General features: G+C 50.7%; 2 protein-coding genes and 1 pseudogene across 10 annotated transcripts in view; 2 read left to right on the forward strand and 1 right to left on the reverse strand.

Annotated features, from left to right (window-relative positions):
* Nucleotides 1-1,209: 1,209 nt before the first annotated feature.
* Nucleotides 1,210-8,963, forward strand: LOC107509102 (annotated as a pseudogene).
* Nucleotides 8,964-11,180: 2,217 nt separating this feature from the next.
* On the forward strand, nt 11,181-15,423 carry RTP3 (receptor transporter protein 3). Of its 3 annotated transcripts, none has more exons than XM_016141367.2 (4): nt 11,181-12,166; nt 12,752-12,805; nt 13,255-13,459; nt 14,013-15,423. In XM_016141367.2, exons 3-4 carry the CDS (start codon nt 13,305-13,307, stop codon nt 14,749-14,751), a joined length of 894 nt encoding a protein of 297 aa, XP_015996853.2. In that variant the 5' UTR covers nt 11,181-12,166; nt 12,752-12,805; nt 13,255-13,304; the 3' UTR covers nt 14,752-15,423. The 3 variants fall into 3 exon arrangements, with proteins under 3 accessions (XP_015996853.2, XP_015996851.2, XP_036075793.1); XM_016141365.2 differs by having other exon boundaries at nt 11,182-12,166; nt 13,168-13,459; XM_036219900.1 differs by lacking the exon at nt 11,181-12,166 and having other exon boundaries at nt 12,402-12,805.
* A 5,496-nt stretch (nt 15,424-20,919) lies between these two features.
* LRRC2 (leucine rich repeat containing 2) overlaps nt 20,920-26,525 on the reverse strand; it is a 30,510-nt gene continuing 24,904 nt past the window's right edge. For 5 of the 7 annotated variants that reach the window (XM_016141368.2, XM_016141371.2, XM_036219545.1 and 2 more), the window contains exon 10: nt 20,922-25,101. In XM_016141368.2, coding sequence (XP_015996854.2) covers nt 25,052-25,101 — 50 coding nt within the window. In that variant the 3' untranslated portion in view covers nt 20,922-25,051. Of the gene's footprint in view, nt 25,102-26,525 lie in introns of all 7 variants that reach the window. The other 2 variants (XM_016141373.2, XM_016141374.2) reach the window with 2 other exon arrangements.

Genomic DNA, 26,525 nt, shown 5'->3' on the forward strand with positions numbered 1-26,525 from the left:
GGGGGGGAGGGGCAGGAGAGTGATTGGTGGGGGGCGGGGCGGGCGCGAGGCTGCCAGGTGCCGGTTTCGCGTTGGCGCTGGCGATGCCCCGAGGGCGTCCGCTGCGTGACCCTTCGTCTAGCCACAGCGCTCTCAAGCCGCGTTTCTGCGTGCGCGTGGTACGCCAACGCGTTTCCTTTTGAAAGGCACCAGCCCGAAGGCGCACGTGACTGCAGCCCTGTGACTAGGCCCCTCGGCTCGCCCCAAGACACCGTCCTGGCTTGGGATGTGTCGGAAATGCTCCTCTGGGAGCAAAGCTCTCCTGGAAAAATGACTTCCTCCCTCAAAGGCCAAGCTGGTCAACGCTACAGAGAAAAAGGAGGCCGGGGAGAGGGGGAGGGGAGGTGTACTTATAAATGGACAACAGGTACAGTTACCCAAGTCACAGTGGGGTGGCTGCTGATCCTGGGTCATGGGCTCCGGAGAAGGAAGGAAGGAGGAAGGGGAGGAAGGAAGGAGGAAGGGAGGGAAGAAGGAACAGAGACGTTTGGCAGAAGCTGCCCAACGCCTGGGCGCAGCCAGGCCCTGCACGCTGTGGGTGCCGGACTCACTGGACTCGCGGCCACCCCCGGGATGCAGGTCCTGCCGTCACACCCCTCTCACAGACAAGGAGGCAAAGGCGGGGTGCCCTCCAGGCTGTCGCAGCCCCCACCGCTGTTCCCCTAGCACAGAGTGGGGGAATGATGTCACCGCCGGGAAGACAGCGCCCAGAAGGGCCGGGAATGTTCTGCCCCAGAACGTTCTGCCGATGCCCCTCCTCCTCCTCCTCCTCCACTGGCACGGGGCCTCCTGACCTGGGGGCCCCTGCATAGTGCCGCCAATCAAAATTAGCTACGGCTGATGAAGCGGGGACATCAAAGGAGCCCACAGGAGGAATAAGGAAACGCGAATTCGGAGGAGAAGCAGCGAGGCCAGTGTTCCCACCAGGTGCTGATACCTGAAGCGCTGCTGTCTGTCTCATGCAGAACCCGCCTCCAGGAGGGCAGGGCAAGAACCCGCCCCCCCCCCCCCCCGTGGGGCAGAGAGGCCAGCTCCTGCACCCTGGGGGCTGTGGAGGGGCCTTCACCGCCTGCCCTATAAGCCTGGCCCTGAGGCCATGCTTCCTCCCTGGCTAGCCCACCCCCACCTCCAAGGGAGCAAGCCTTCTTCCTTGTCTTTTGTTGATTAAATTCTATTCCAAATGGGCTCAGTCCGCAGTCAAGGGCCCGGCTGGAGTTTCGGGCTGGGGTCAGGGAAGCTGGAATCAGAAAGCTCAGGGTGCAGCCTGGCTGAGCCAGAGGCCGGTGGCCTGGAAGGCGGGGATCAGCTCGGCTGTCTGGGCTTCAGGGTTTGTTCTACTGGGCTCTGGCTGTGCTCAGGGCCCAGGCTGCTCTCTGAGAAGGGAGCCAGACTTTCCTGCTGGGGCACAAGAGCGAGCAGGAATGGGGGTGCTGGTGGGAAAGAGGAAGTTCTGCGGTGTGGGGTGTCCCCCCACAGTTCCCGTGACAGCCGCTGGTGGCAGTGGAGAACCATCTGCTTGCTTACTGTCAGTGCCTGGCATGCCGAGGCCACGGGCAGAGGCTGGTGGAGGTCGGGAGCGGGAGGGGTCCAAGGACCCAACACAGCTCCTAGAGTACGAGGCTTCCTCAGCAAAGAGGTTTCGGGAAGGTAGGGACACAAATTGTCACCACCATCTGCTAGGTGTAGAAACCAAGGACCAGTCAGATCAGCAATCCACCCATCGTCAAGGGACCAAGGCCTCCGAATGGGGTCGGGGTGTGTGTGTGCTGTGGCCACCGGGTGAGGACGTCCCCTTGGTGAAAGTGGGTGAGGAGGGCCCACTTCTCAGAGGAGGGGGGCGGGGAGCTGACGCGGTGGAGGAGCAGGAGCTGAGGGCTCCGGGGCGGAGGACACCCGGACCCTGCGCAAAAGGCTCCGGGTAGGGGAGGCGTCCTGGAGAACCCCTCTGCGGCGTGGAAGCAGACCAGGAAGGGGCGCGGAGGAGGAGGCCGGCCCGTCCCCAGAAGCGACAGGCCTGGGCACAGGAGCGTGGGTTCGGTGCAGGAAACGGGAAGAGCGTGTTTGTGCTGCTGTCCTCCGGGCTGCCCCGAGGCCCCAGCCCCCGGGCAGGAGCCCGCGCAGGACTCCAAGGTCCCCTGCCTCCGTCCCCACGGAGGCGAGGCGCCCCCGCAGGGCGGGCAGGAAGAAGGCCCCGGGGAGAAGCCATGCCAGGGGTGGAGGGGGGCGGTCACCTGGAGCTTGAGGGTGACAGAAACCGGCCGCAAGAGCTGCTGCGGCCTCCGGCTTCCCGCAGAGCACCCCGGGCGAGAGGAGGGACGTTTCTAATTCACCAGTTTGAACCTCAGTTTTCTCATTTCTAAAGCGGGAGTGATACCCGCCCAAGGCCGTAGTGAGGATCAGATCATTCATGTAAAGGGAAAAGAGCTTGGCACCGTGTCTGCCCCGCTGAGGAACGGCTGGCTCCCTTCTGCCCCGCCTGCCGCCCCCTAAAGCTACACCCTGCTGGCCTGTCCCAGTCACAGGATGCCTGATAAATGACTGAACACAGGACTGGGAGAAAGGAAGGAGGAAGGGAGCCAGGCTGGGGGGAGGGGCGGGGGGGGGCGGGGGGGAGGCCAAGAGGACTGGCGGCAGGGGGAGGGGAGGAAGGAGCGAAGATGGTCAACACCCCCAAATTCCTCAGACCTCCCTGGGAGCTTCCTGGGTGACCTAAGACCAAAGGCCCAGGGCTCTTCCCCACCCCCAACCCCCCTCCACCCCGCCTCACCCCACCCCACTGTCAAAGGCCTGCCGGGGGCAGGAAAGGGCTTGGAGTTCCCAGAAGCCTCTGAGACTGCGTGGACAGGGATGCGAGCATCTTCTCCGCGGTGGCCCCACTGTGCCCCAGGGGCACCAGGGCGCCGAGAGAATACGCGTTGGGAAGTCTGGGGTCTGTTTTGTAGAAGTGTTCAATAACCATGTTGTTCTCTCTCTCTCTCTCTCTCTCTCCCCCCACTCACCCCCCTTCCCCCAAACTCTCCCCCCCTTTCTTTCTCTTAGATCAGATGCAGAGGTGCGTAAAGGGCCGCTCCGCTGCCAGCCGGTCCAGACAAGCAAGCAGCGCCCTCAGCACGGGGCGGAGGCTCGGGCAGCCGGGGTTCGGCGGACAGCAGTGTGCGGGAAGGCTCTGCCTCCTGAAAAGAAAACTCCGAGGGGCCCCTCCAGCTCGGCCAGGCGCCTGAAGGTAGTGTGGCGAGCGTAGCCGTCGGCCTCCGCGCTCTCCCGGCTGGGGCTCAGACACAGCCTGGGCGGCTCCTGCCCTCCGCTCACACGGCCGACGTTAGAGCCCTGGGCTCCTGGCGGAGTGGACACCAGGGGACACGACAGAAGTCCCTTCCTTTCCGAAGCCGACGTGCAGGGGACAGGGACGCGCAGAGGGACAGGTAATAGAAACATCCAAGGCTACTCAGAAACGTGATGGCGACGGTTGAAAGGTAAACCGAAGCATATTAAGATGTCTAAGAGTTTATTTGAGCAAAACTCGGCGGGAACTGGGCGGCACCAAGCAGCCGTGGGCGAGAGCCAGGGACGGACTGGTGAGAGGAAGTGCGGGAGCAACCAGGGAGCCATCGGCTGGCGGGACCTGCAGCCTACTCGGCCGTCGGCGATTGGTCGCCCGTAGCCTTCCGATGCCATGACCTTGAGGCGTTCGCGGGCTCAGACTTGGGTGAGCGTGGGAGCCACGTCAGTGTGGTGGCCTCCTCGTTCCAATCACACCGCTGCCACCAGGGCGTCCCTCGGCCTGGTCCAGAGATTGACACTCACAGCACCTGCTTCCACACTCGCCGCACCCCGGGTGGGGGCGAACCCTCGGGCTCCCAGCTGTCGGTGCGGCGGCAGCGTGGAACCCCGTCTTCTCACTCACTGTGCTTGCGTCCCTGGAACAGGCTGCAGACTCACCCTACCCCACATTCGGAGTCACAGAGTGTTTGAGCTGAGGGGACTTGCTTGGCGGCATGGGCGGTCACCGACCCAGCAGCTGCATGCCTGTAAGGCCCCCCTGGGGGGTTGTGAAAAGCCGCAGGGCTGAGTGAAGCCCCCTCAGCCCCATGGGCGGGACCAAGGTACCTTCTGAGGTGCAGAGCTTGGAGTCCTGAGCACCCCCACATCCAAACGCCCACACCGCAGCAGCACACGCAGGTCGGCCTCTGCTGCCCACAGAGACGGCGTCTGCATCGCGGTCTGGAAGGATCTCAGAGAGCAGTCGCCTTATTGTACAGGGGAGACCGGAGTTCAGGAAGGAGAACAGAACCTACCTGCCTCAAAACACCATTTTCTTAAAATAAACTCTTAATTTGGGCATAGTTTTAGACTTACGGTAGAGTTACAAAGGGAGCTCGCAGAGTCCCCCCCACACCCCTCATCCAGCGTCACATCACCGGTATGCGCCTCGAAACCGAAGAGCTGACCTGGGCTTCACTCTTAAGGGAACCCCAGACCCTACCACGGTCTCTCTTCCAGGGGACCACGGTGCGTTTAGCTGTTATGTGTCCCCAGCCTCCTCTGATCTGACCTATGACAGCTTTTGAATCTTTCCTTATTTTTTGTAACCTTAACAGTCTAGGGGAGCACTGGCCGGGTGTCCTGAAGCATGTCCCCCAGTCCGGGTGGGTCTGACGTGTGACTCATGATTAGCCTGTGGACGTGGGTTTGGGGAAAAAAAAAAACACCGAACAGGTAGGACACCTTCCTCGTCACATCCTATCGGGGTGGGGGACGTCCCCACATCACGGGTGGTGCTCACCTCACTGCGTGGTTGAGAGGGGTTTCTAGGCTTCGCCACCAAAAAGGTTGCTATTTTTCCCTGTCTCTGCTGTAGTCCTTGGAAGTGAGTCTAGCCACCCTGGAGGAGGGTGGTAAGGGCCAAACGAAGTCTCGCCTGCTAGACGGGGAGTCGGGTGGGGGGGGCATCTACATATGGCATTTGGAATTCTTTCGTAAAAGGAAATCTGTCTTTCTCCCTTATTTATTTACTTATTCCGTCATTTATTTATATCGGTATGAATTTGTGTGTGTTTATTTTATAGTACTAGGGTTACGAGCCAATACTATGATATTTACCGTGTGGCTCACACTGTCCCAGCTTCAGCCACTGGGGGCCCTTTCAGGCTGGTTCCCGCGCCCCCTTGACATGTCCCCAACCTGTCGTTTTTTGTTTTTTTTTTAAGCACTTCCTGTCCGACACTGCAACGTGCTCCGGGCTCACCTCGTAGTTCCGCTGCCCCCAGCCTAGAATCAGCCATTTCACTCGGGAGCCTTCATTCCTGTCCGTGGAGAATGGTACTTAGAAACCAAGATGTGAGCGCTGGGTGCGCACGTTGGTACCAGGCCCTCGCGGTGACCGAGCCAGGTAACAACCGTACAGGTGGTACAGGCAAATCACGCGCGCAGACATACCTCCGCGGTTGCTGTGTCCCTCCATCCGCGCGGGCATGCCGAGTTTTATCCTGAGGTCTCCTGTTCTAATCCGGCCCTCAGGCATGGGTCTGGCTGTCCTTCCTTCCTTTCCCGTGCGCATGCAACTTTCCTCCCCTGCAGAGTGAACAACCCGGCCCACCTTCCATCATCCATTTGCTTATTGGTTCATCCCTAGCACACCTGTGAAGCAATTCCAGAATCAGTAACCTGTACCCCTCTGGAAAACAAACTTACCAATTACAGTACGATATTTATAGCTCCTTTCGTCTTTAGCCTTACAGTTCCCAGGCAAAACACTGTTTTCCAGAGTTTCGATGGGCCCCCTTTCCCCCGACCCCTTCCGTGTGGTTATGTCACGCATCTGTATAAAGTTTCGTCACTTAATCAGCATATTGCCTCCCAGCTCCAAGCACCTGTGCTTCGAGCTGGAATTATTTATTTCTCCTTCAGAGGGAGCGCAGTGATAAACATTTCCAGTAGAGGGCGCTGGAGGAACATTGCAGGAGGAAGAGGCCCTCTTGCCATTCTCAGCACGAGCCCGGGAAGGGAAGGGTGGCTGTGAGCTCAGTCTGGGCTGCAATTTCTCAGCCTGGGTCTGGTGATAACCTCTCAACACAGAACCCAGAGCCCCGCACGGCCTGTGTGCCCCATAGCCCTGCTGTGTGCTGGTACCCAAGTCCCTCTCCAAGACTCCGTAAGGTCTGGGTACAGTGGCCTGTGGCCCCGAGGGTCACATACTCACCTGCAGCCCTTTGTGCCACCTCCACGTAGCTCAGCTCCGGCACTGGAAGGCCTGTCCCCTACAGTGCCCAGTGACTGTCTGCTATCTGCTGGGCTGACCCACACCCTCTCCGGAGAGACCCAACCCCGCCGCAAGTGTATCCTTCTTAAGCACAGTCCCTTGGCCTTGCAGTACCATATAGAGTTTCTTTATATAGTTATTCTTTTATCATAGTTCCTAGTTTTTTATTGGCTCCTCCGATGCTCTAGGAGCAGTCCCACTGGCAGAGGTTGGCCTCACCCCAAAGAATGTGTCCTAATTTAATAAAGCAGCACAATTTTGACACTTTGGGACCAAGGCCAATGGAATAAGAAACGCAGATTCAGGTGGTGGTTTGTGCCCCTGGGCTGGTGGCGGGAGCAACAAGCTGTTAGCCTCCCAGTCCCAAATCTCATGCTTGAGCGATCACTTGGAGCTCGGCCCTGGTGGCTTTCCTGTGTGGCAGTGAGAGTGTGCCTTCTGTCCCTGGACCAGGTGAGCTTCTCCATGGTAGGCTGGTCTCAGGACAGGTGAGCCACAGAATTACCAATCAGCTTTCTGTCACTCGAGTCCAGTGTGTTCTCTGCTCCCTGTCCTGGCCATGGCATCCTCTGCACAGAGATGCTCATCGCAGCACGTGGAAAGGTAGGTAGCATGCATGGTCCCACGCCTGAGACTGAAACACTGTCTAGTACCACAGCGCAGCCACAGGCTCCGTCAGGACCCTGGGGAAGGCCTGAGTCAGGGCACGGGGACTGGCCGGTAGCACGGAGTCTGGAGTCCTCGGAGAGACTCCGTAACCCCTCATTTTATGTCTTTGTGCTCCTAATTTATTACAAAACACTTAAAACATACATCAATACAGAAAGACTGAACAATTAAACTCTACTTCCAGCTTAAGAGATGGAATATTGTCAATACAGACACTGCCCCAAGCGCCCTCTCCTTGATCACGCCCACCTTCCCTTGTGCTTTAGGACAAGTGAGGGATTCCCTAAGCGACACGGAGTGCGGTGTTGGGGTTCTGTTCTTCATGTAAGTGGTATCACACTGTGTGTGTTCTCCAGCAACGTGAATCCTTTGCTCAATACTGTGATTGCGAGATACGTCCATGTTGATACATGTAGCTCTAGTTCAGAGGTCAGCAAGCCTCTTTCTGCAAAGGACTAGATGATAAATACGTTAGGCTTTACGGACCAAGAGGCCAAATTGAGGATATCATGTTCGTACTTATAAAACAAGAGGGAAGAAAAATTTCCACCAATCTTATGGATGAGATTCACAATATAATTGTGAATAATAATTGAACGCAATTTTTCTGTAATACAGGTCTAGTAACGAGAAGAATGGAATTCTTGGGGTGGAGAAGAAATGACATTGCAATTAGTGTTCCCTTTCTACTGCACATGTGCATCTCTATAAGCCGTCCTTAGCTCTTGGGCTGTACCAAGGCAGGCGATGCGCCAGACTGGCTGCAGGTGGTGGTCTAATGATCCCATTGGCCCTGCAGTAGAGAATCGCATCGCATGACTCGAACAAGATTCATTTATCTATTCGCAGGGCCTGGAGGGGTTTCGTTTGTTTTGGTATTGATATGATATTTCGAGAAACATTCTAGTTCATCTGTGCACTATACACTGAGTGTTTTTTTCTGGGTAGTAGACATGGAATTGCCGAATAGCTCAAAAAAGAGCACATGAATCTTTAATGCCAAACTGCTTTCTAAGGTGATTGTACTAACTTATGCTGACGTGAGCAGGGTGTGTGCGCCCCTGCGGGGCCTCAGGCATGTAAACACGTGGTATTTCAGATGTTCTAGGTTTTGCAAAGACGGCTGGTGTGATGACCTCCTTCTGGCTTTAATTTTCAAGTCTGGATTACAAGTGAAGTTGAACAGCTTTTCAAAGTGTTTGTTGAACTTGTTTTTTCTCTTTTGTAAATTACCTATTTTATAACTTTTGCCCATTTTTATATTGCATTGTTTATGTTTTTCTCATTGTTTTGTCAAAGTTCTTTGTATACTGATTCACCTCTTTTTTAGTTCAAATGTGTTAAAAATAACTTCTCCCATTTGGGGGCTTCTTTTTTCCATTTTAAAATGTCTTAAGAGGCAAAAAGTTAAATTAAATGTATAGTTCTTCTTTTTGTGTCTTGTTTAACTACGTACTTTAAAAAGTTAAAAATTTTGCTCTTTATATTGGGTTCTCAATCTACCGGAAGTTAAGGTTGGGATCAAACAGAATTTACTGGTTGGCCTCTTGTCCTGGAAAAAAATTACCGATACCTTCACCTTTTCCTAATGATCTTCAGTACTATCTCTCATAGATTATATTTCTAGGTACAGGAGGGTTCATTCCTGGGCCTTCTACTGCATTTCATTAGACAACTTGTGGACACTGCTTTGATTGCTATAATAATTTTTTTAATGTGTTGATAGTAATAAGGAAGATTCCTACCCCAACTTCTTTAAAATCGTCTTGATGATTTTGGCCCTTTCCTCCTGTACGGATTTTAGAATCAAACTTGTCAAGCTCCAGGAACAGCCCTGTCAGAGTTTTGATTGAAATTACAATGAGCTTTTAGATTAATTTAGGAAAAAGTCTACTTTTTTTGTTTATTATTGAATCATCTAGCCCGTGCATATGGCATAGTTCTCCTCTGGGGAGAGAATTGGGTCTTTTATTAAATTTTTTTTGTTCTACTTGAAGACAGTGTCAAGACAATTTACTGGAAATGGAGACCCTCGATTTCAGGCAACAGTGGGATTAAGATCGAGAAGTTGTAATCCTTGCCTTTGCTCACTTAAATCTGTGCCCTGAGAGACTGCAAGCAGCATGGGGGAGGTCTCCCTCAGCCCAGGGGCCGTCCACTGCAGGGCGCCTCCTCCCTTCACCAGGGAGCTTGGAGTCTATTTTGTGGGGTGGAGGATAAAAACCCTAAAACTTGAATAATTTGACATATCCTGAGGGTTTTGTTTCTGTGAGGTAGTTGTCGGCTCTAAGCTCATCAACACACTCTTCCCACGTGTGTGACTTGGGCTGGAAAGAGGGGAATTGGCGCCGAAGGCAAAGCAGGGAATCGGGGCTGCGGCAGCGCAGAGGGAGCCCTGCCCCCCCCACCCCCCCTACGCCCCGGCCCGCCCACCCTGCAGCCTCCACGGCACCTTCTGCCCCCTGCACGTGTTAAGGAGTGGGGGGGGGGGTAATTTTCAAATGGCCAACTTCTGCTTGCTGCTTGCTTGTTTAATGTTTAACCAGGGTATAGTTCTAGGAGATATTCTGTGCAAAGATATGCTAAGGGTGTAGTTACCGTGTAAAGACGCGTTAATGGCCAGCCTCTGCTTCTGTGAACCAGCTTGCTTGCTGGAGGGGGTTTGGGGGCTTTTTAAGCTATTCCTTCTGGAGGCTCGGGGCTGATCTCCTCTAACCCTGCGTGGTAGAGAGTCAGTCGCCGGCTGGCTAATAAAGGCTCACAATTCATCTCATTTGGCTCCGTGGGTCTTAGATTTGATCACGCCACAACACAGGTTAGAGGCAGTGAGGCGATCTCGTATTTACACGCATAAATGTGCACGTCCAGAATGCATGGGACTCTGTGAGAGTTCGGGGTATCCCAAATGAGATCCTAGAGACTGTTTTTGTCAAGCCTGAGAGACCAGCTTCCAGGCCCTTCTCTGCGCTAGGCACGCCTGACATCCTCCCACCTAAAAGGCACCCTTTTATCCTGAAAAAGCCTGAACTGACTTGTCCACTGCCACACAGCTCGTCAGAGCCCCAGACCTAAGACCGCCTGACGTCCAGCCCAGATCTTCTCCCCTGCTCCCTCGCTCCCTTCACAAATCCCCCTCATCTGCCCTGGGGCTGGCAGTGGGTGGGAGGAGCTCTGAGAAAGAGGTGGAAAGAGGAAACCGGATTAACAGGACTCCCCACATCTAGTTAATTCACACGCGCACAGTAACCTTGAGAAACACGGTGAGGGAGGAAGGCAGGCTGCCACAGTTAGCCCACACACACGCAGGCGCACGTGCGCGCACGCACACACACACACACACACGCAGGGGAGCAACAGCAGGGAAGGCGGAAGGGGCGGCTGGGTGAGGTTGCCCAGTGCTGCCCCAGCAAAGCCCGCCCTCCTCCCCACCTCTCCTTTCCCTCCCTCCCTCTCCTTCCTCCCTCCCATACCCCTGTCCTCTCCTTGTTCCTGCCAGAGCCCTCTGCCCCTCCGGGTGACCCCCTGCTCAGACTGCCAGTGTCTGACCCAGCTGGTGGATAGCCTGGCAGGCCCAGACTGACCCCCCTGAGAACAGATTCTGCCACCGCCTGGGCGAGGATGGCGGGGGGCACCTCTGGCTCGGGGTCTGTCTCCCTCCCATGTTGGCTGACCAGGGCCTCCCTTCCCTCCGGCCTCCCCGCGAGGTCCCCTCCGTGACAACAATTAGAATCAATGCTGATGCGGGACCAACTCAGTGTTACCTTCTGTGGCCGGGACAGGTGGGTCCTGTGACCCTGTGCTGGCTAGAAAGTCCCTGCTTGGCTAAAGCCCATGGGAACATAGGCTGTCACCCATGGGAACATAACATTCTAACAGCGATGTTAGAATTGCACTTGCACAACGGACCTGTGGGTTGACAGTTAGTAAATAGAAGAAAAATAGGCTTTTGTGTTCAGATGGAATGAAGAATGGGGTTTAGGACTTAAAAATCCTGTACCTCTCCATTTTGGGTCTGCGTCCCCCTGGCAGACCCAGCTGGCTAAATAAAGAGTGTGTTTCCTATAACTCACTGATTTCTGGTGGTCCGTGTGTCTTTTCGGGGCTGGCGGCTACAACAGCCCCTGAAAACGGCAGCTCACAGGTAGGAATGCCCGGCTTGCTTCAGCCTTGTGGAGCCGTGTGTGTGTGTGTGTGTGTGTGTGTGTGTGTTTCCCTAGGCCTTGGCAGCCCCTGTCACCACCTCAGAAAGCCAGAATGCTCTGGAAAATCGGGTAGATGACGTTACTCATGACAGTTGGAGGGAAGATGGCCTATCTGAATTTAAATGTGACAAACTTTTTCACATTCTTAAACATCGTGTTTAAATGGTTGTATCATTTAAGAATGCAGACTTTTTCCATTAGAATAGTCTTCTTACTTGAGCAAGAGGCTAAAGGTCAATTTTACCTGGCACACAAACACTCGGCTGTCTGGTCCTCTTTTGTTATGGAAAAATCCCAAAAGCTCCAAAAATCAGACCATGGAAAATCCAAGCAGTAACCCAGAGAGGAGAACTCAGTTTATTACGCCGCCGGCGGTCCCAGAAGACCTAGCGCTCTGAAAATCTGGGCAGTGAGCTTAGGGGCAGTTTGGCTTTTATACCCGCGTTGTTACAGTTGGCACGGGCTGATTCACAGACCCCTGACATTGCTGTGGGCAGTTACAGAGCATGGGATTTTTCAAACAGGCAGTAAGGCAATAATACATCTTTTCTAACTAAAGCAATACAAGCGCTAAAGCAATACGTCTTAAAGGGGAGGGGATACATCTGTCTAAACACTGAAAGCGATATATATCTTAAAGGGAGGGTGAGTGCTCAGTGGACTCTGAGATCTTTGGCCTATGCAGCAAGCGTGTTTACAGAACCAGAACAAAGGACTGATTAGACATGTTGGCCATTTAAGTGGGAAATTCCTCTTCACTTTCAGGATCTCATCCCACGATTCCTTCCAAGGGTGATTTTAATAAAACGGGGTGGGCTATGACGTTGTCCCACAAGATTTCTGGTGGCCGCTTTCTCTGACCTGGCTGTGTGATGGGTGCAGGAGAGCGCTGTGTTTGTTCAGCTGGCAGGAAGTTGGCACAGTGACTGTGGGGGTGCGGGCCCGGAACCTGCAGATGAGTGACAGCCGCAGGACGGAGGGGAGGCAGATGCTCCAGGTGGGGCAGGCACAGGGCTGGGCGGGCAAGAGTGTTCAGAGGACGGCCAGGAGTGAGGGCTGCGGTTTAGGGTGCGGGGATGGATATGGGCTTGGGGGAGGATGAGCTGGTCAGGGCTGAGGCTGGTAGAAATGCAGGGGTGGCCTAGGAGGGGCCCAAAAGCCATGCTGAGCTACACTGGGGGGGGGCGGGCAGGGGCGGGTTTGCAGTCCGAGGAGAGGCTAGAGCAGTGCCAGGAGGGGGCCAGGAGGCCAGGACAGAGGTCGTGAGGCGGCTCGAGCTGAGATAGGGCTGTCAAGCTGGAGCACACGCTGAGGGTGGGGCTTTCTTTCGGGGAGAAAGTCATGCCACGGGGTAGCACCAGGCGATGCTGGTGCCGAGTCTGGTCCACACGACCTGGGCCTTTGCCTGGGGCTTGGCTGTCCTTCGCCCTTCCTAAGCCCCTCCTCCAGGGAGTGGGGAATAGATAGGCCAGTGGCCTCTCACCCAAGCGGGGACATTGTACCCTCATTTCCCGGGGAACGGGGACTGTACCAGCTTCGGTCACCTTGGACAGCTCAGTGTCTACTAAACACCGTCCTACAGAGACTGGACCTGAGAAGGGGAGTCAAGAGCAGAGAGCAGGGGCCAAGTCATCAGGTGAGAGTCCACGATGGGCGCCCCCTTCTTCTTTGAGTCTCTCCTCTCCCTCCTCCCACCCCCGACTCTCCCCGCCCCTCCACTCCCCAACCTCCTGATCTTCAAATATTAGAACGAGAAAAAGCCTCCGAGGCCTCTCTTCACCATTTACAGGGGCTTCAGTGGGAAAAAGGTGTGTTCCCGGCGAAGGGGAGGGAAGAGCAGGGCCAGACCGAGACCCGCTTCCCCGGCACAGGGTCCGGAGCTGCCTCGGGTCCTATTTTCACAAACAAAACTATGCACTCCGTGTCTTTTGAAATTCCTGTGGACCCCCGTGCTATTCTCTCAACATGCAGTCGGACTCAGCCGACCTTTGTCCTCAGGTCAAAGACCAAGTCCACAGGCCACACAAAGGGGAGCAAGTGTGTGAGCCCCAGCCCCCTAAAGTGGGGAACTGCATGTCCTGCTAGAGATCAGTCAGGACCCAGGAGACCCCACCGGGCTCACCGAGGCGGCAACGATGGACCAGGCGATGGAGGAGTGGAGGCAGGTGTTCCGGGAGCTGATTCAGGCGGAGAAAGTCTGGGACCGATGGACCCTGATACTGGACGAAAACCTCACTCCCAATCGCCTGCAGCCAGGCTGGAAACAGTGCCTGCAGGTGGTCCGCGCCTGGTGAGTGGGGAATGCGATGGTATGCATTCTAGAAAATTCTTCCTTATTTCTGACTGTGTCTACTTGTTACTTTTCTTGTTCCGCTCCATGCCTGTAAACTGAAGATTATGGGAGGTAAGGTGGCCACGACCCAACAATGTTTAGCTTCGTTAAAGATGGTTTTCATGCCTAGATACGGAGAACCGAGGCTGCAAGGGGTGACACCAAGGGAAGGGGAGGGATGGTCATGACTTTGCTCGAGTACAGGAGAGCTGGGCGAGTCTCTGGGCATGACGAAGTCGCCGCGTGCGCCTTGTCTCTAAAACGATCACACTGGACTTAGAAGGTGCCCAAGATCCCCTTCCAGCTCCGACGCCTTGTGAACCGCTGTCTTCATGACGAGATTCCTGTGGGTCACAGGAGCGAGGGGCTCAGGAATTTCTTCCCCCACTAACCCATGACCCCAGTCAAGTCAGGTCTCTGGGTCGCTTGCTGGTCACACCTTCTTCCCTGTGGCACAGCACAGTTTGGCCATATCGAGCCAAGCTGAGGGTCCTGTTTTCTGTCCCCACAGGTTCCAGTGCCCCTGGTGCTCTCGCAACTGGGCCTCTGCCAAAATTCAGGTCCTTTTCCACATGCACTGGAATGAGAGGAGATCCAAGGGCTGGGTGAAGATGCGGGTCTTTCGCCAGAGGTGCCAGAAGTGCTCCCTGCCTCCATTTAAGTTTCCTAAGTTCACAGAAAACAACATCTCAAGGATCCTGGACAACTTGGTGTCCAAAATTCTAAAGGAATATTACGAAGAGGGGGAAGAATGTGATGAAGAGGAGGAGGAATACTACGGAGAAGGGTTTAGGGACTACCGTCATCAAGGGACACATGACTGTGACAACTGTGAGGCGTGTCTGCTGGGCTTCTGTGTTAGGAGCGGGTTAGGTAGGTCCACACGGTCACGAGCGCCCTCATCTCTTTCCTCACGAAGCTGGCCTGTCGAGAGCTCCAGCAATGAGCCCTGTCCCACAAAGGGCAGCTCGGCAGAGGATTCGGTGACAGGAAACACCCCGATGGAGAATGCAGAGGAACTACCCAAGCCCGAGGTTCCTGAGCCCGCACAGGCGGCAAGTCCGAGCGCAAACACCGATGACCAGGAGCAAACTATAATCCAGGTCCCCACCCGCGAAGAGGATCTATGTTCCCGCATAGCCCAGAATCCCACACGCAAGAAAGTAGTTGTTTGCGGCTGTGTACTCATTTCGATCCTCGTCATTGTGGTGGTGGTGGTGGTGGTGGTGGTTGTAAAATTCACTAACTGAACCTCGGAAGCATGATGCTAAGTTGAAAAAGTCAGACATATGAAATCGTATATTACATGATCCCACTGATGTAACATAGTCAGAATAGGTAAATCGGGACACAGGGATGAGATTGGTGGCTGCGGGGTTGGGGAGTAAGGGGGAAGTGAGAGCGACTGCTCAATCTCGAGGGTGTTTCTGAGAGGAGGAGGAAGACAGAAACATTTTGAAAAGATAGAGGCGGTGGTTACACGACACTGTGAATGAACTAAATGCCACTCAACTGCTCAAATGGTTAATTGAATGTGAATTTTAATGGTTAATTGAATGTGAATTTCACCTGAGTTTGGGGGGGTGGGGGAAGACTTCTGAAATTTCCTTATTCTCTAGAGAACAGAGACTACAGCATTTGTGGCTCACAGAACCATTGAAAAATCTCAGGAAAACTGGGAGTCGTCTCACCAGAAAGTTTTGCACGGGCCCCCGATGTCAGTCTGCGGAGGCATTTGCAGTCAACAGCAATAGGCTGAAAACCTGGGTTCTGAAGCAAAGGCCTCCAAAGTCGGGGTACACACAGCTGAGAGGTGAGGCAAGACTATCCACTGTTAGGGGCGCCACAACCTAAACGGGCCCTTAAGGGTTAAGGATAAAACGTGCTGGGCTTGGGCCTCACAAGAACAGAAGATAAAGAAGACAAATAGCAGCCCGTGATACCAACATTCCAGAGACTGGCCGGCCACAGACATCCTGTTTGTACAGATAACTCTGAGAACTTCCTTTATCTTTGCTTATCAGCACATGACCAGTACCCCCTTTCCTCTTCTTTCCTTCCACTGCCCCTTCCCCACAGCACCAGCTGAAGACCAATTATATTGTGACAAGTCCCTTTTGCCTGCCCCCCTTTGTTCTTGCTGTATAAATATAGCTGCTTTGCAAACTAAAATTCGAGGCTTGATCAGAATACTGTCTTGCCTCCACTCCTCTTTCTCCGCCCGTTTTTCCTTACAGGCTGGGTCTCCCTCGCCCCCACCAAATAACAAGTCCCGCGGGTCGGGACAAGTGGCGCCCAACGTGGGGCTCGAGGTAGAGACCCTCGCCGAGACGGACCCCTGAAGCCGAAGTGCGTCGCCCGGGCCCCCTCACAGAAGAGAGAAGTTGAAGTTGAGGACGCCTCTCACCGCTCATGAGAGTCACCCATCCTCGGTAAGTCTCCCCTCCTCCGTCTCCAGAAAAACGGGCCCCGCCCTCAAACGGGCCCCCACCCTGAGACATGGGCTCCCAGCTCTCTAAAGAAGCGGTCTTTATTCGAGACCTAAAAGAATCTCTTAGGGAAAGAGGAGTTAGAGTTAAGAAAAAGGATCTCATTAAGTTTTTTCTCTTTATAGACAAGGTTTGCCCTTGGTTCATTGTTAATGGACCTGAAATTCACCCTAAAAAATGGCAGAAAGTAGGTCGTGACTTAAACGATAAGCTCCACAGGGAGGGGCCCGATGCGGTCCCTGCCACCGTTTTCTCATATTGGGGTCTAATACGAGACATCGTTGAGGCCGCCTCTGATGACCCAGATAAACAACAACTGCTTTCTGTCGCTGAATACTGTCTTAGACCCCTTTCCCGCGCGCCATCCACTACTTCTCTCCCTCAAGACAAGGCCCCCTCTAAACCCCCTTCTGTGATTATAGAAAGATTGTTTTTTCTCAATCCCTCTCCATCCTAAAGATTGTAAACGTTTTGCCTTCAGCCTCCCCATAGTAAACAATGTTGGGCCAACGCCCCGCTTTCAGTGGAGGGTGCTCCCTCAGGGCATGGCCAATAGCCCTACCCTTTGCCAAAAATACGTAGCCCAAACTATTGACCCTTTTCGCAAACTCTTCCCTGCCCTGTATATTATTCATTACATGGACGATATCCTTTTGGCAGGGGCCGAGGAGGCTCAGCTACATCTAGCTGGTCAGGAACTAATGAAAGCTCTTAAAGAAAGAGGGTTAAATATCTCCCCTGAGAAAATACAAATGCATCCTCCTCAGTTATTCCTAGGTTTTGAACTTTTCCCTACCAGAGTGTTTTCTCAAAAAAATACAATTAAGAACAGATTCCTTACAGACGCTTAATGACTTTCAGCGCCTACTTGGAGATATCAATTGGCTCAGACCATATCTAAAATTAACCACAGGAGATCTCAAGCCCTTATTTGACATATTGCGCGGGGACCCAGATCCGACCTCCCCTCGCTGCCTCACCCCAGAGGCCAAACAGGCATTAGAAAAGGTCGGAACTGCTATCAGCCAACAGAACATAGGATATCACTCACCACAGTCCTGCCTTTGGCTGCTTATCCTCCCCACCCCTTTCTCCCCTACGAGCTTGCTTTGGCAAAATCACCCGTTATTCTGGATCCATCTACCGGCTTCCCCCCCCCCCCCGAGTTCTAGCCACTTACCCTCAACTAGTGGCCACCCTCTTGCGCCTGGGGCGGGAGTCAGCCTTAAAACTCTTTGGAAAGGACCCTGACACTATAACCCTCCTGTATAATACAGCTCAGGTACAATGGCTAATTCAAAACGATGATGACTGGGCGATTAGTTGCACTTCCTTCCAAGGAACAATTGATATCCATGTCTCTATAGACACCTATAGTGGGTTCATTTATGCCACCCCCCAAACCGGGGAGGCCACCAAACATGTTATTCAACATGTCATAGCTCTTTTGGCCGTCATCCCCCAGCCAAAAGTTTTTAAAACTGATAATGGGCCAGGCTACACTAGCGCCTCCTTCCGACAATTCTGCGCGCAGCTCGGAATAAAACACATCACGGGTATTCCCTATAACCCCCAAGGACAGGGCATTGTGGAGAGAGCTCATCAAACGCTAAAAAATATGCTCCTTAAAATACAGTCCGGAAATACTGCCCTTTATAACACAAGAGCCAGCCCTAAAACCCTAATAAATCATGCCCTATTTGTCCTCAACTTCCTAACCTTAGACGCCTGCGGCAAAACAGCTGCTGATCGTCTCTGGCACCCGGCCACCGCCTCTGATTATACACAAGCACTTTGGAAAAGATCCCCTCACCAATAAATGGCAGGGCCCTGACCCTGTCCTTATCTGGGGAAAGGGACACGCTTGCATCTATGATAATCAGGCCCAAAACGCCCGGTGGTTACCTGACCGGCTACTAAAACTTTATAATCCGCCCAGGGATCCACAGCCCTGAGACCTCGCTTCCCCTCTGTTCTCTTACAGATAACCGCCTCGTCCTCCGGAGATACATTGCAGAGGATGGTCTCCAGCCCCTCTCCTCCTCACGGGAATTTTGCTCTTCCTCCTGTTTCTCGTCCTCCTCTGCACTGACTCTAATATTCCCCTTACCCACAGATTAGGATTGCTGTTCTTTACACTTTTCTTCTTAGGAGCGTGTACTCTTTGCACCTGCATATAATAATGTACCTACTCCTGCTTTGCGGACTTTTTGCCTCCATCCATACTCATCAAATATTTAATTACACATGGCAAATCATTAACGAGGCGGGCGATGTTGCCCTTTCTACGTCTTCTTTGGCGGCCACTACCCCTTGGCCCACCTTCACGGTCGACCTCTGCAGGCTAGCTGCGGGAGCATCCCCAGACTGGGGACTCCCAGACACTTACCTCCCCCTCTCCCTACGGGGACGACATAAGGGACAGAGAAATGTCTACCTTCACCTTTGATAGACCAAGGGAAGGTATGGGCATCGAGATGGGTGCAGATGCAAAGCTACTGCAAGGGAAGACCCACTAGAGGGTCCCCTCTGTCCTTCCCTGAGAACATACCTGGTTTGCATAGAGGTTGGTATCCAAATCACAATCTAAAACCGGCTCTGCCTCTCCTCCCCAAAAGATACCAAGAGCCAACAATAGATGGGCGTATATAGCCCACGGGAGGAACCAGGTCAATGTTCCCCCACTCGGTTAAGGCCCGCCTTTCTAAAAACAGAAAGGGAGATGTTAGGGGCGCCACAACCTAAACGGGCCCTTAAGGGTTAAGGATAAAACGTGCTGGGCTTGGGCCTCACAAGAACAGAAGATAAAGAAGACAAATAGCAGCCCGTGACACCAACATTCCAGAGACTGGCCGGCCACAGACATCCTGTTTATACAGATAACTCTGAGAACTTCCTTTATCTTTGCTTATCAGCACATGACCAGTACCCCCTTTCCTCTTCTTTCCTTCCACTGCCCCTTCCCCACAGCACCAGCTGAAGACCAATTATATTGTGACAAGTCCCTTTTGCCTGCCCCCCTTTGTTCTTGCTGTATAAATATAGCTGCTTTGCAAACTAAAATTCGAGGCTTGATCAGAATACTGTCTTGCCTCCACTCCTCTTTCTCCGCCCGTTTTTCCTTACAGTCTGGGTCTCCCTCGCCCCCACCAAATAACAAGTCCCGCGGGTCGGGACAATCCACTGAGGCAGGCAAGATAGCCTTAAAAGCCCGTTTAATTTTTCTCAGCTATTTCTTGTCACGTGTTTTATGGCGTATGTTAATATACTTGTAGAATGTTATAGTGATGTACTGTATAAGGAAATAAATAACCCCCCCACTTGGAGTGTAAGCTCGTTTTTCATTGACTGAGTTGCAGGTACACACCCAGGGAGGACCCCTGTTTTAAAGGACCAAGTGTGGAAATCTGTATGGCGTCTCGCCGCGATTCTGAAACCGAGTAACTCTTAAAAGGCGTCTGATCCGATTCATGAGAATAATTTTAAGATTCATCCTCACATCTTTCTGATCTGGAAACATGACTCCCTCCGTTTATGTGACTGAAATCAAAGCAATAGTCAGGCCTTTGCTGCAAACACTTCCTTTCACTGGGCCCCTCCCTGCCTCCATCTGCCTGTCGCTCCCCATTTACCCCAATAGTTCCCAAAGACAAGGGGCTCCACCCCTGCCTACATCTGGCTGCTCCCTCTGCAGCACTCTCTAGAACTTTCTATTTTTCGGAACTGAAACCCTATACCCATTGAACAGCTTCTCTCTTACCCCTTCTCCCAGGCCCTGCTAACCACCATTCTTTCTGTTTCTACAAATGTGACAACTTTAGATGCCTCAGATACTTGAGTTATACAGGATTTGTTTTCTTGTAACTGGCCCTCTTCCCTCAGCAAAACGTCCTCAAGGTCCATCTATGTTCCCACATGTGACATAGACTTTTGAGGCCAACTAGCGTTCCAACATTATACAGTGCATTAGTAGAAGAGCCGGCCTTGCAATCCTGGCCCCCTGCGTCTCGGTGTGGACCGGCTTCCAGAAGTGGCTGGAATGTGCATGTGTCTGTGTGTACACGTTTGCACAGTAGATGGCAGACACAGGGACATGTAAAACATGTGTCGACATCTCTCCCAGAAAAAGACTCAACCCTGTTCGAAGATAGGCAGGGAGGGCTGGAGGGATTGGGGGTACGCCAGCGAGAAAAACAAACTAGATAGCGGCGGAAAACGTAGAGTATTAGGACACAGAGAGAAGTGGGAGTTAAGCCATCGTGAGCTCACCGAAGGCAACGGTCAATAACTTTAATTTCAAGAAAGAATTCTGCTGGCGGGACTGCAAAATTGGTACAGCCACTGTGGAAAGCAGTACGGAGGTTCCTTAAAAAACCAAGACTTGGTCTCCCATATGATCCAGCAATCCTTCTACTGAGTATTTACCTCGAAGACTCGGAAACCCCTATCGGAAAAGATATTTGCACACTGATGTTCATAGCAGTATTATTCACAGTGGCCAGGACACGGAAGCGCGTGAAGTGTCCTCTGATCGATGACTGGCTAAAGAAGCTGTGGTACATACGTGCACGGAATACTGCTCAGCCATAAGAAGAGATGAAATACTGCCATTTGCGACAACATGGGTGGACCTCGAGGTAATATTGCTAAGCGAAATAATCCAGACAGAAAAAGTTGACAATCACATGATGTCACTTATATGTGGGATATAAACCCAAGAGCAACAAATGAACAGGACAGAAAAACAGAGACTCATGGACATGGACTATATAGACTAATGGTTACCAGAGGGGAGCGAGGGATAGGAGGAAGGTAGACGGGGTAAAGGGGGTCAAATATGTGGTGACAGAAAGAAATCTAACTATGGGAGATGAACACACAGTGTAAATATATATATGCCTTACTGTTAAAGTGTACAGCTGAAACTTATTGGATTTCGTTAACCAACATCACCATCATAAATAAATAGATAAACAAACAAACAAAGAAACAAATATTTTTTAAGTGGAAAGAAAGCATTGGAAAGCTCTTCAAAATTCTATGAAGTGCTATCACATGATAAAACTTACTTCGATGGCAAGTACGGCTACTGAGAAGTAGGGCGAGGGAAGCTGGGAAAGGAGAAAAGGGGAAAACGTTGTCCCTGTGAATCAGGAATGGGCCAGAATTATGACAGGAAAAACTAGACTCAAGTATCTTAAAGAAATGAGAAATGAGTGAGATCTGTGGATTTTTTTTAAACCAGTAAAAAAAAAAAATTTTTTTTTCTTTTTTAAATTATATGGAATTACACGTTTGGAAGACCCCGAAAACATTGTTAATGGAGCTCTGGCAAATGGAGCAGGGACATGAACGCATCTGGAACAGGCTTGCTGGTGCGTCACGGGGGTTCCCGGCGGGAGCCCCCTGTGGAGGAGGAGGATCGAGGAGCAAGTGACGAAGGTCAGAGCTGGCGTAAGGACATCGGGAGTAATCTAGGAATCGACACTGGATCCTTATTTTTTAAAAAGAACCATTGCTCTCAGAACAATTATAAAAGGCTGAATCTTGGCTCCGTCAGGTGGAGAGCAGCGTCTCTGGGTGAAAACAAAATTCATTCTACGCCAATAGAATACGAACCTCAGCGAGTAACACGGGCGTTTCCGGCACTAACCGGATATCTAAGGAATCTCCAAAGAGACATCCCGAAGAATCAGAAAACTCATCCAGCTCGCTCCTTAAAGCGAATTTTTCACCCTTTACAGGACAAACATTGCTGTCGGCATCACTCATATGATACTGCAGAAGGCTGCTTGAAGAGACATTTGCAAAATTACTTAAAATTTATTTAACCAGTACTTCTCACTGGGCCATGTGAAAACATCTCTGGAAAATAAACAAGCTTGCGGTGAACTTGAATCACACTGCCTCCTCGAAATACCAAGTCTCTTATTACAGAGAACGCCATTTGCCAAAACCCTTGGGGAGTCCTGTGTGGAAGTTAGCGGAACAAAGCTCTCTGCCTGATGTATTCGCCTCTCGTGTTTTTGCTTCTTCACTTTTTGCCTCTATTGCCCATGAATCCAGAGAGAGTGGATTCGTAAGTCACAAAGGAAAACCATCACCCTGTCCAGGAAAACCATCGCCCTGTCAAGAGAGTAGAACCGATTACCTTGACGTGAATAAAATGAAATTAAAATGATTACGTTTAAATCTCCACCTTTTACTCCGACAGTGGGTCTCTATTTTGCGTTGGTATCTTTCTTCCACAGACATGGGGTAGAATTTAAGGAAACTAAATGAAACCTCACATGGAATACCAGAAAACTGGGGGAAATGCAGATATGTTTGTTCATCACAACTGTAGCTGCGTCCAGGGTGGTGTTGGAGAGCAGAGAGCATAGAATCTCCCAGCCAGGGAGCGTGGACAGCCAGCAGCAGACGGGAGAGCCGACGTGCAAGGTAGGTAAGGCCTCCGCCCGCCCGCCTCTGGCCTCCCAGGAGGGGTCCGGCGGGAGTTAGCCGAGATCTTACAAATGTCATTTTTCCATGCCGTCCTTCTTCTACCTGCCGTGGTAATCAAGCAGATGCGATGTTTCTGGCAGATAATCAAGAATGGACAAGTATTACATCGAGTTACATCTATTGGCTGATGGTTTCTTTGACAGCAAGAGTATAAATCTTGCCATTTCTCCATTTACCGTAGGTACCTCGCAACATTGCCATTTCTTTCTTAAAGCTTTCATCCTTTTCCACCATTCATGGGAGGCTTAAAACCAGAACACTTTTTTCAGGGGCCTCTGAAACCGAACATTTCAAATCAACAGACGAATAGGTCTATGCAATGGGGTCAGCCCTGATAATTTGGTGCAGAGGCATGTCAAAGACCATCGGCTCCGTCAGAAGTTCACAAAGTTATGTTCAGAAAGTCACAAAAACAAACATTCTATAAACGGGGCTTGTTTTGGACTCAGTCGATGCTTGTACCGAGGGTGTAGGAGCCACCTGGAGTCAGCCGGTCATGGCTGAAACTAGCCGGCAGTGAAGCAGCTGATTAATAAACACTGGAATCCCAAGCCCAGGATATGTTCATTCTTCCTCCAAAGCCACGATTCTGCCTCTGCCGATGCGAGCTCAGCCTTGGGTCCTCTTTGCCGCCCGCCCCTAACCTCTGGTGCATTGTGCAATCAAGGCTGATAAAGATGAACTGGAACTTTAAATAAACATAACACCGAGAACGAGGTTTTTGCACGAAAGACTGGTTTTATACTGAAACGAAATTTACATAAGTTATGGACAATTTGCGTGAGAGCCCCTCTAGCCCTCCTTTTCAGATATATTTTCCATTTGACTCTATAGAGCATAACCTTGGCATGCAATAAAATTCCAGAATTATTCTAGTAGTACAACTAATGAATTCGAATTACATCGTTTAAGAATTAAAAGAAAAATACAATTGTTTACAGTTCGATTAAAGTAATTTTTCCTGCTCTTTCTTATCTCTTAACCTACCTCTCAGAGTGTGTCTTTAAGCTGAAGTGATCCTGCACTGCCATTTTAGGATGCTCTTCCTGTTTCACATGTGTCAAGGATATAATAGTTGGAATTATGATTCGGCCCATCAAGACCAAATATCGGGGTGTCGATAGCAACCCCTTTTAAATGCATGCCTCTGGGGACAGACTGGTTCTTCAGATAAGAGAAAACAAAAGCCACCCTTCGTCTTTGGCCCAGATTAACTTCCGAAAAACCCAACTGGCTAGACCCACGCTGTCTAATACGGTAGCCACCTATGGCTATTTAAATTTAAATGAGATTTAAAATTCTGTTCCTCGGTCACACTGGTCATCGTTCAGGTGCCCAAGAAGCGCGCGTACCTGGTGGCTACCACATGGGACACACGGACACAGAACATCACATCACTGGACCCTTTGTCACCGCGGGAAGTTCTATTGGACAGCATCGGCCAGGCCACATCGGAGTCGATTCACACGTAAATATACGTAAACATGTGCACCGTTTCCTTCTTAGTCACACGTAGTGCTGCCGACTTGTGTAAGCTTATCTCCGACACGCTCACAATCCTGTTTATTTTAGCCCAAGACAGCGGTGTTAAAGTAGAGATTTGCACGCCGTCTCCAGAAGATCATACAATGCGATGTACAAGTCCAAAGCCCTGTAATGAGCCCCATCTTTGCCCATGCCAAACACAGCCTCGTGGCTCCCTCTGGGTCTTGGCGTCTTGGCCTCGGGCAGAGTTCTCCTGTGGTACCCACGAGGAAGCCTTGCTAGGGGACTCCTCACCAGCGTTGACTCGTCATCCTTGCTACACTACACAGTCACCTTAGAGGAGGGTCCCTAAGGGCATTGCCTTTGCTCTCTGCTCTCGGGTGGATCCCAGGACCCCCAAGGTGCCCACTCAAGGTAAGATGGTCATCCATGCTGGCTTCCCATGACAAGCCGGACCTTCCCTTCCTGAGGGTCTGGTGCCCAATGCATGGGCAGATATCCTATTCCTTCTTTCTACCTTCAAGGCCAGATTATGCCTTAAGTCTCTCCTGAGAGCCCACACTTACAAAATTTAATTTAAAACATATGGCAATAGCAGTTTTTGTATAAACCCAAGGAAAATTTTTCTCCGTAAGAGAAAAATTAAATCTCTTTGAAAATAACAAAATAATCTCCCATCTGACTAGTCCGATATAAATGCTCTTTGCATAATCCCTCCTTGGTTCCTGAAAACGATGCACTTCAATCAATGTCAGAATTTGGTCTAAGTTCTCATTTTAGAAAATAATACATTTTCTTAAATAGTAAATGTACATTATTTGAAACGAAGTATATGCAAATGAACCTTTATATATTTATATATACACCTATTATTTATCAATTCTTCAGTCCACAGAGAGAGGTAGGTATTCACATATTTGAAATTTGAAAATCATTTTTCCTAACACTTATGACCACGGTTTCTAGACTCATCCTTAGGCACAAGCCATTATGCCCGAATGGCATGACCCGCAATGCAAAGATTCACAGCTCCACAGGGCAGGGAGATTCTGCAGGCTTCTGATGGGTAGTATCAAAGCTGAAGGCTAAAAGACACCTTGGTGGTATAGCTGGGAACAGACTCTGTAACAAAAGGAAAAAATAAACTCGATCATTCTCCATTTTATTACGCAATGTAGCTACATGCCTATTCCAATACACAAATTATGGCCACCTCATATTTTCGGTATGGAGATAAATGCATTAATCACCATGAAGTCAGCCATGGCAAATATAGTCGTACTTTAGATATATTCAGATGTGAGATAAAATAAGATAGAATTATTAACTCTCGTTCTTTTGCAGTCTTTCCAACCAACTCAGACAGCTAGCTACCTCAGGATCCTGGAAAATGTATGACCCTGAACCAATGAAAGTTGACGAAGTAGAGATAGATGGCCGAGAACTCGGGGCTGTGGGTACCAGGTGGATGGGGACACAGTTTACGAGAAAAGTTTGGGCTATTCCAACCCTAGTAATCACTCCTTCCCTCAGTCTTGCTCTTCCCACTGCTTCCTGCGTACTCTCTCTCTCTCCTCAGCCAAATTTTGCCAAAAGATGGTCTATACCAATGGTTCTCATCAATATCACCTGGGAGATGATTAGGAATGCACATTCTCAGGCCTTGCCCCAGACCTGATGAGTCAGAAACTCTGAGGGTGGTGCTCGCCAGTGATTCTTAAATTCACTCAGATCCGAGGGCCAGTGAGGGGCTTTACTTCCTTATCATTCTAGAATCACAGGAGGTCGGAGGTCCATGTGGACCCACTAAATCTTTCTTCCTTTATCGCTTGTGGACTCTGTGACTGACTCAGATATTTGTCTGAGAGGGGAGAAGGGCAAAGAGGGAAGACATCCTGATGAAGAAAAGAAGACGAACTTAAAAAAATTCAAAGCGCATATGCCCAATCACATACAGGACGAGTTATTAAGAAGTCACCATTTTGGTGATTTGACCAGCTGAGTAGTGGTAATATCATTTGTTTCAACCTAATACGGATATATGAAAGATAGAAATATCATAATCATTTAGAAATAAGTAAATTAATTCAAAATCTATCATCACTAAGGTTAATTTTTAAAAGCAAGTTATTTTATTGCTGGCCACAATAGATCCAAAGTTTAATACCTATTTTCTCTAATTCCCGTATTTTTACATAATAGCACTAAAATATAATTATAAATAAATTAGGAAAATACAACAATAAAGTTTTTCACAAGAGGTAAATTATACAATCCAAAGATAAATTTTGACAAAGAAATGGTTCTGTCATTTCAATTTCATTTTTTAATGTAAATTTCTAATTTATTTCATAATATTTCAGCATATAAGATTAGGGACAGAGGTAACTATATAGACATTTTCTTAATTAAGTTGAAAAAAGTTTAATATGCCAAATCAATGGTATTTTTTATTAATGTCATGAAATCTCTCACTATATGAATGTGATTGATTGTCTGCAGCCACCTACTAACGGGGGAGGAGTGAGCTCACATGCGTGATATTT

Source organism: Rousettus aegyptiacus, unplaced genomic scaffold (assembly GCF_014176215.1).
Source record: "Rousettus aegyptiacus isolate mRouAeg1 unplaced genomic scaffold, mRouAeg1.p scaffold_m13_p_4, whole genome shotgun sequence".
NCBI classification, from domain to species: Eukaryota; Metazoa; Chordata; class Mammalia; order Chiroptera; family Pteropodidae; genus Rousettus; species Rousettus aegyptiacus.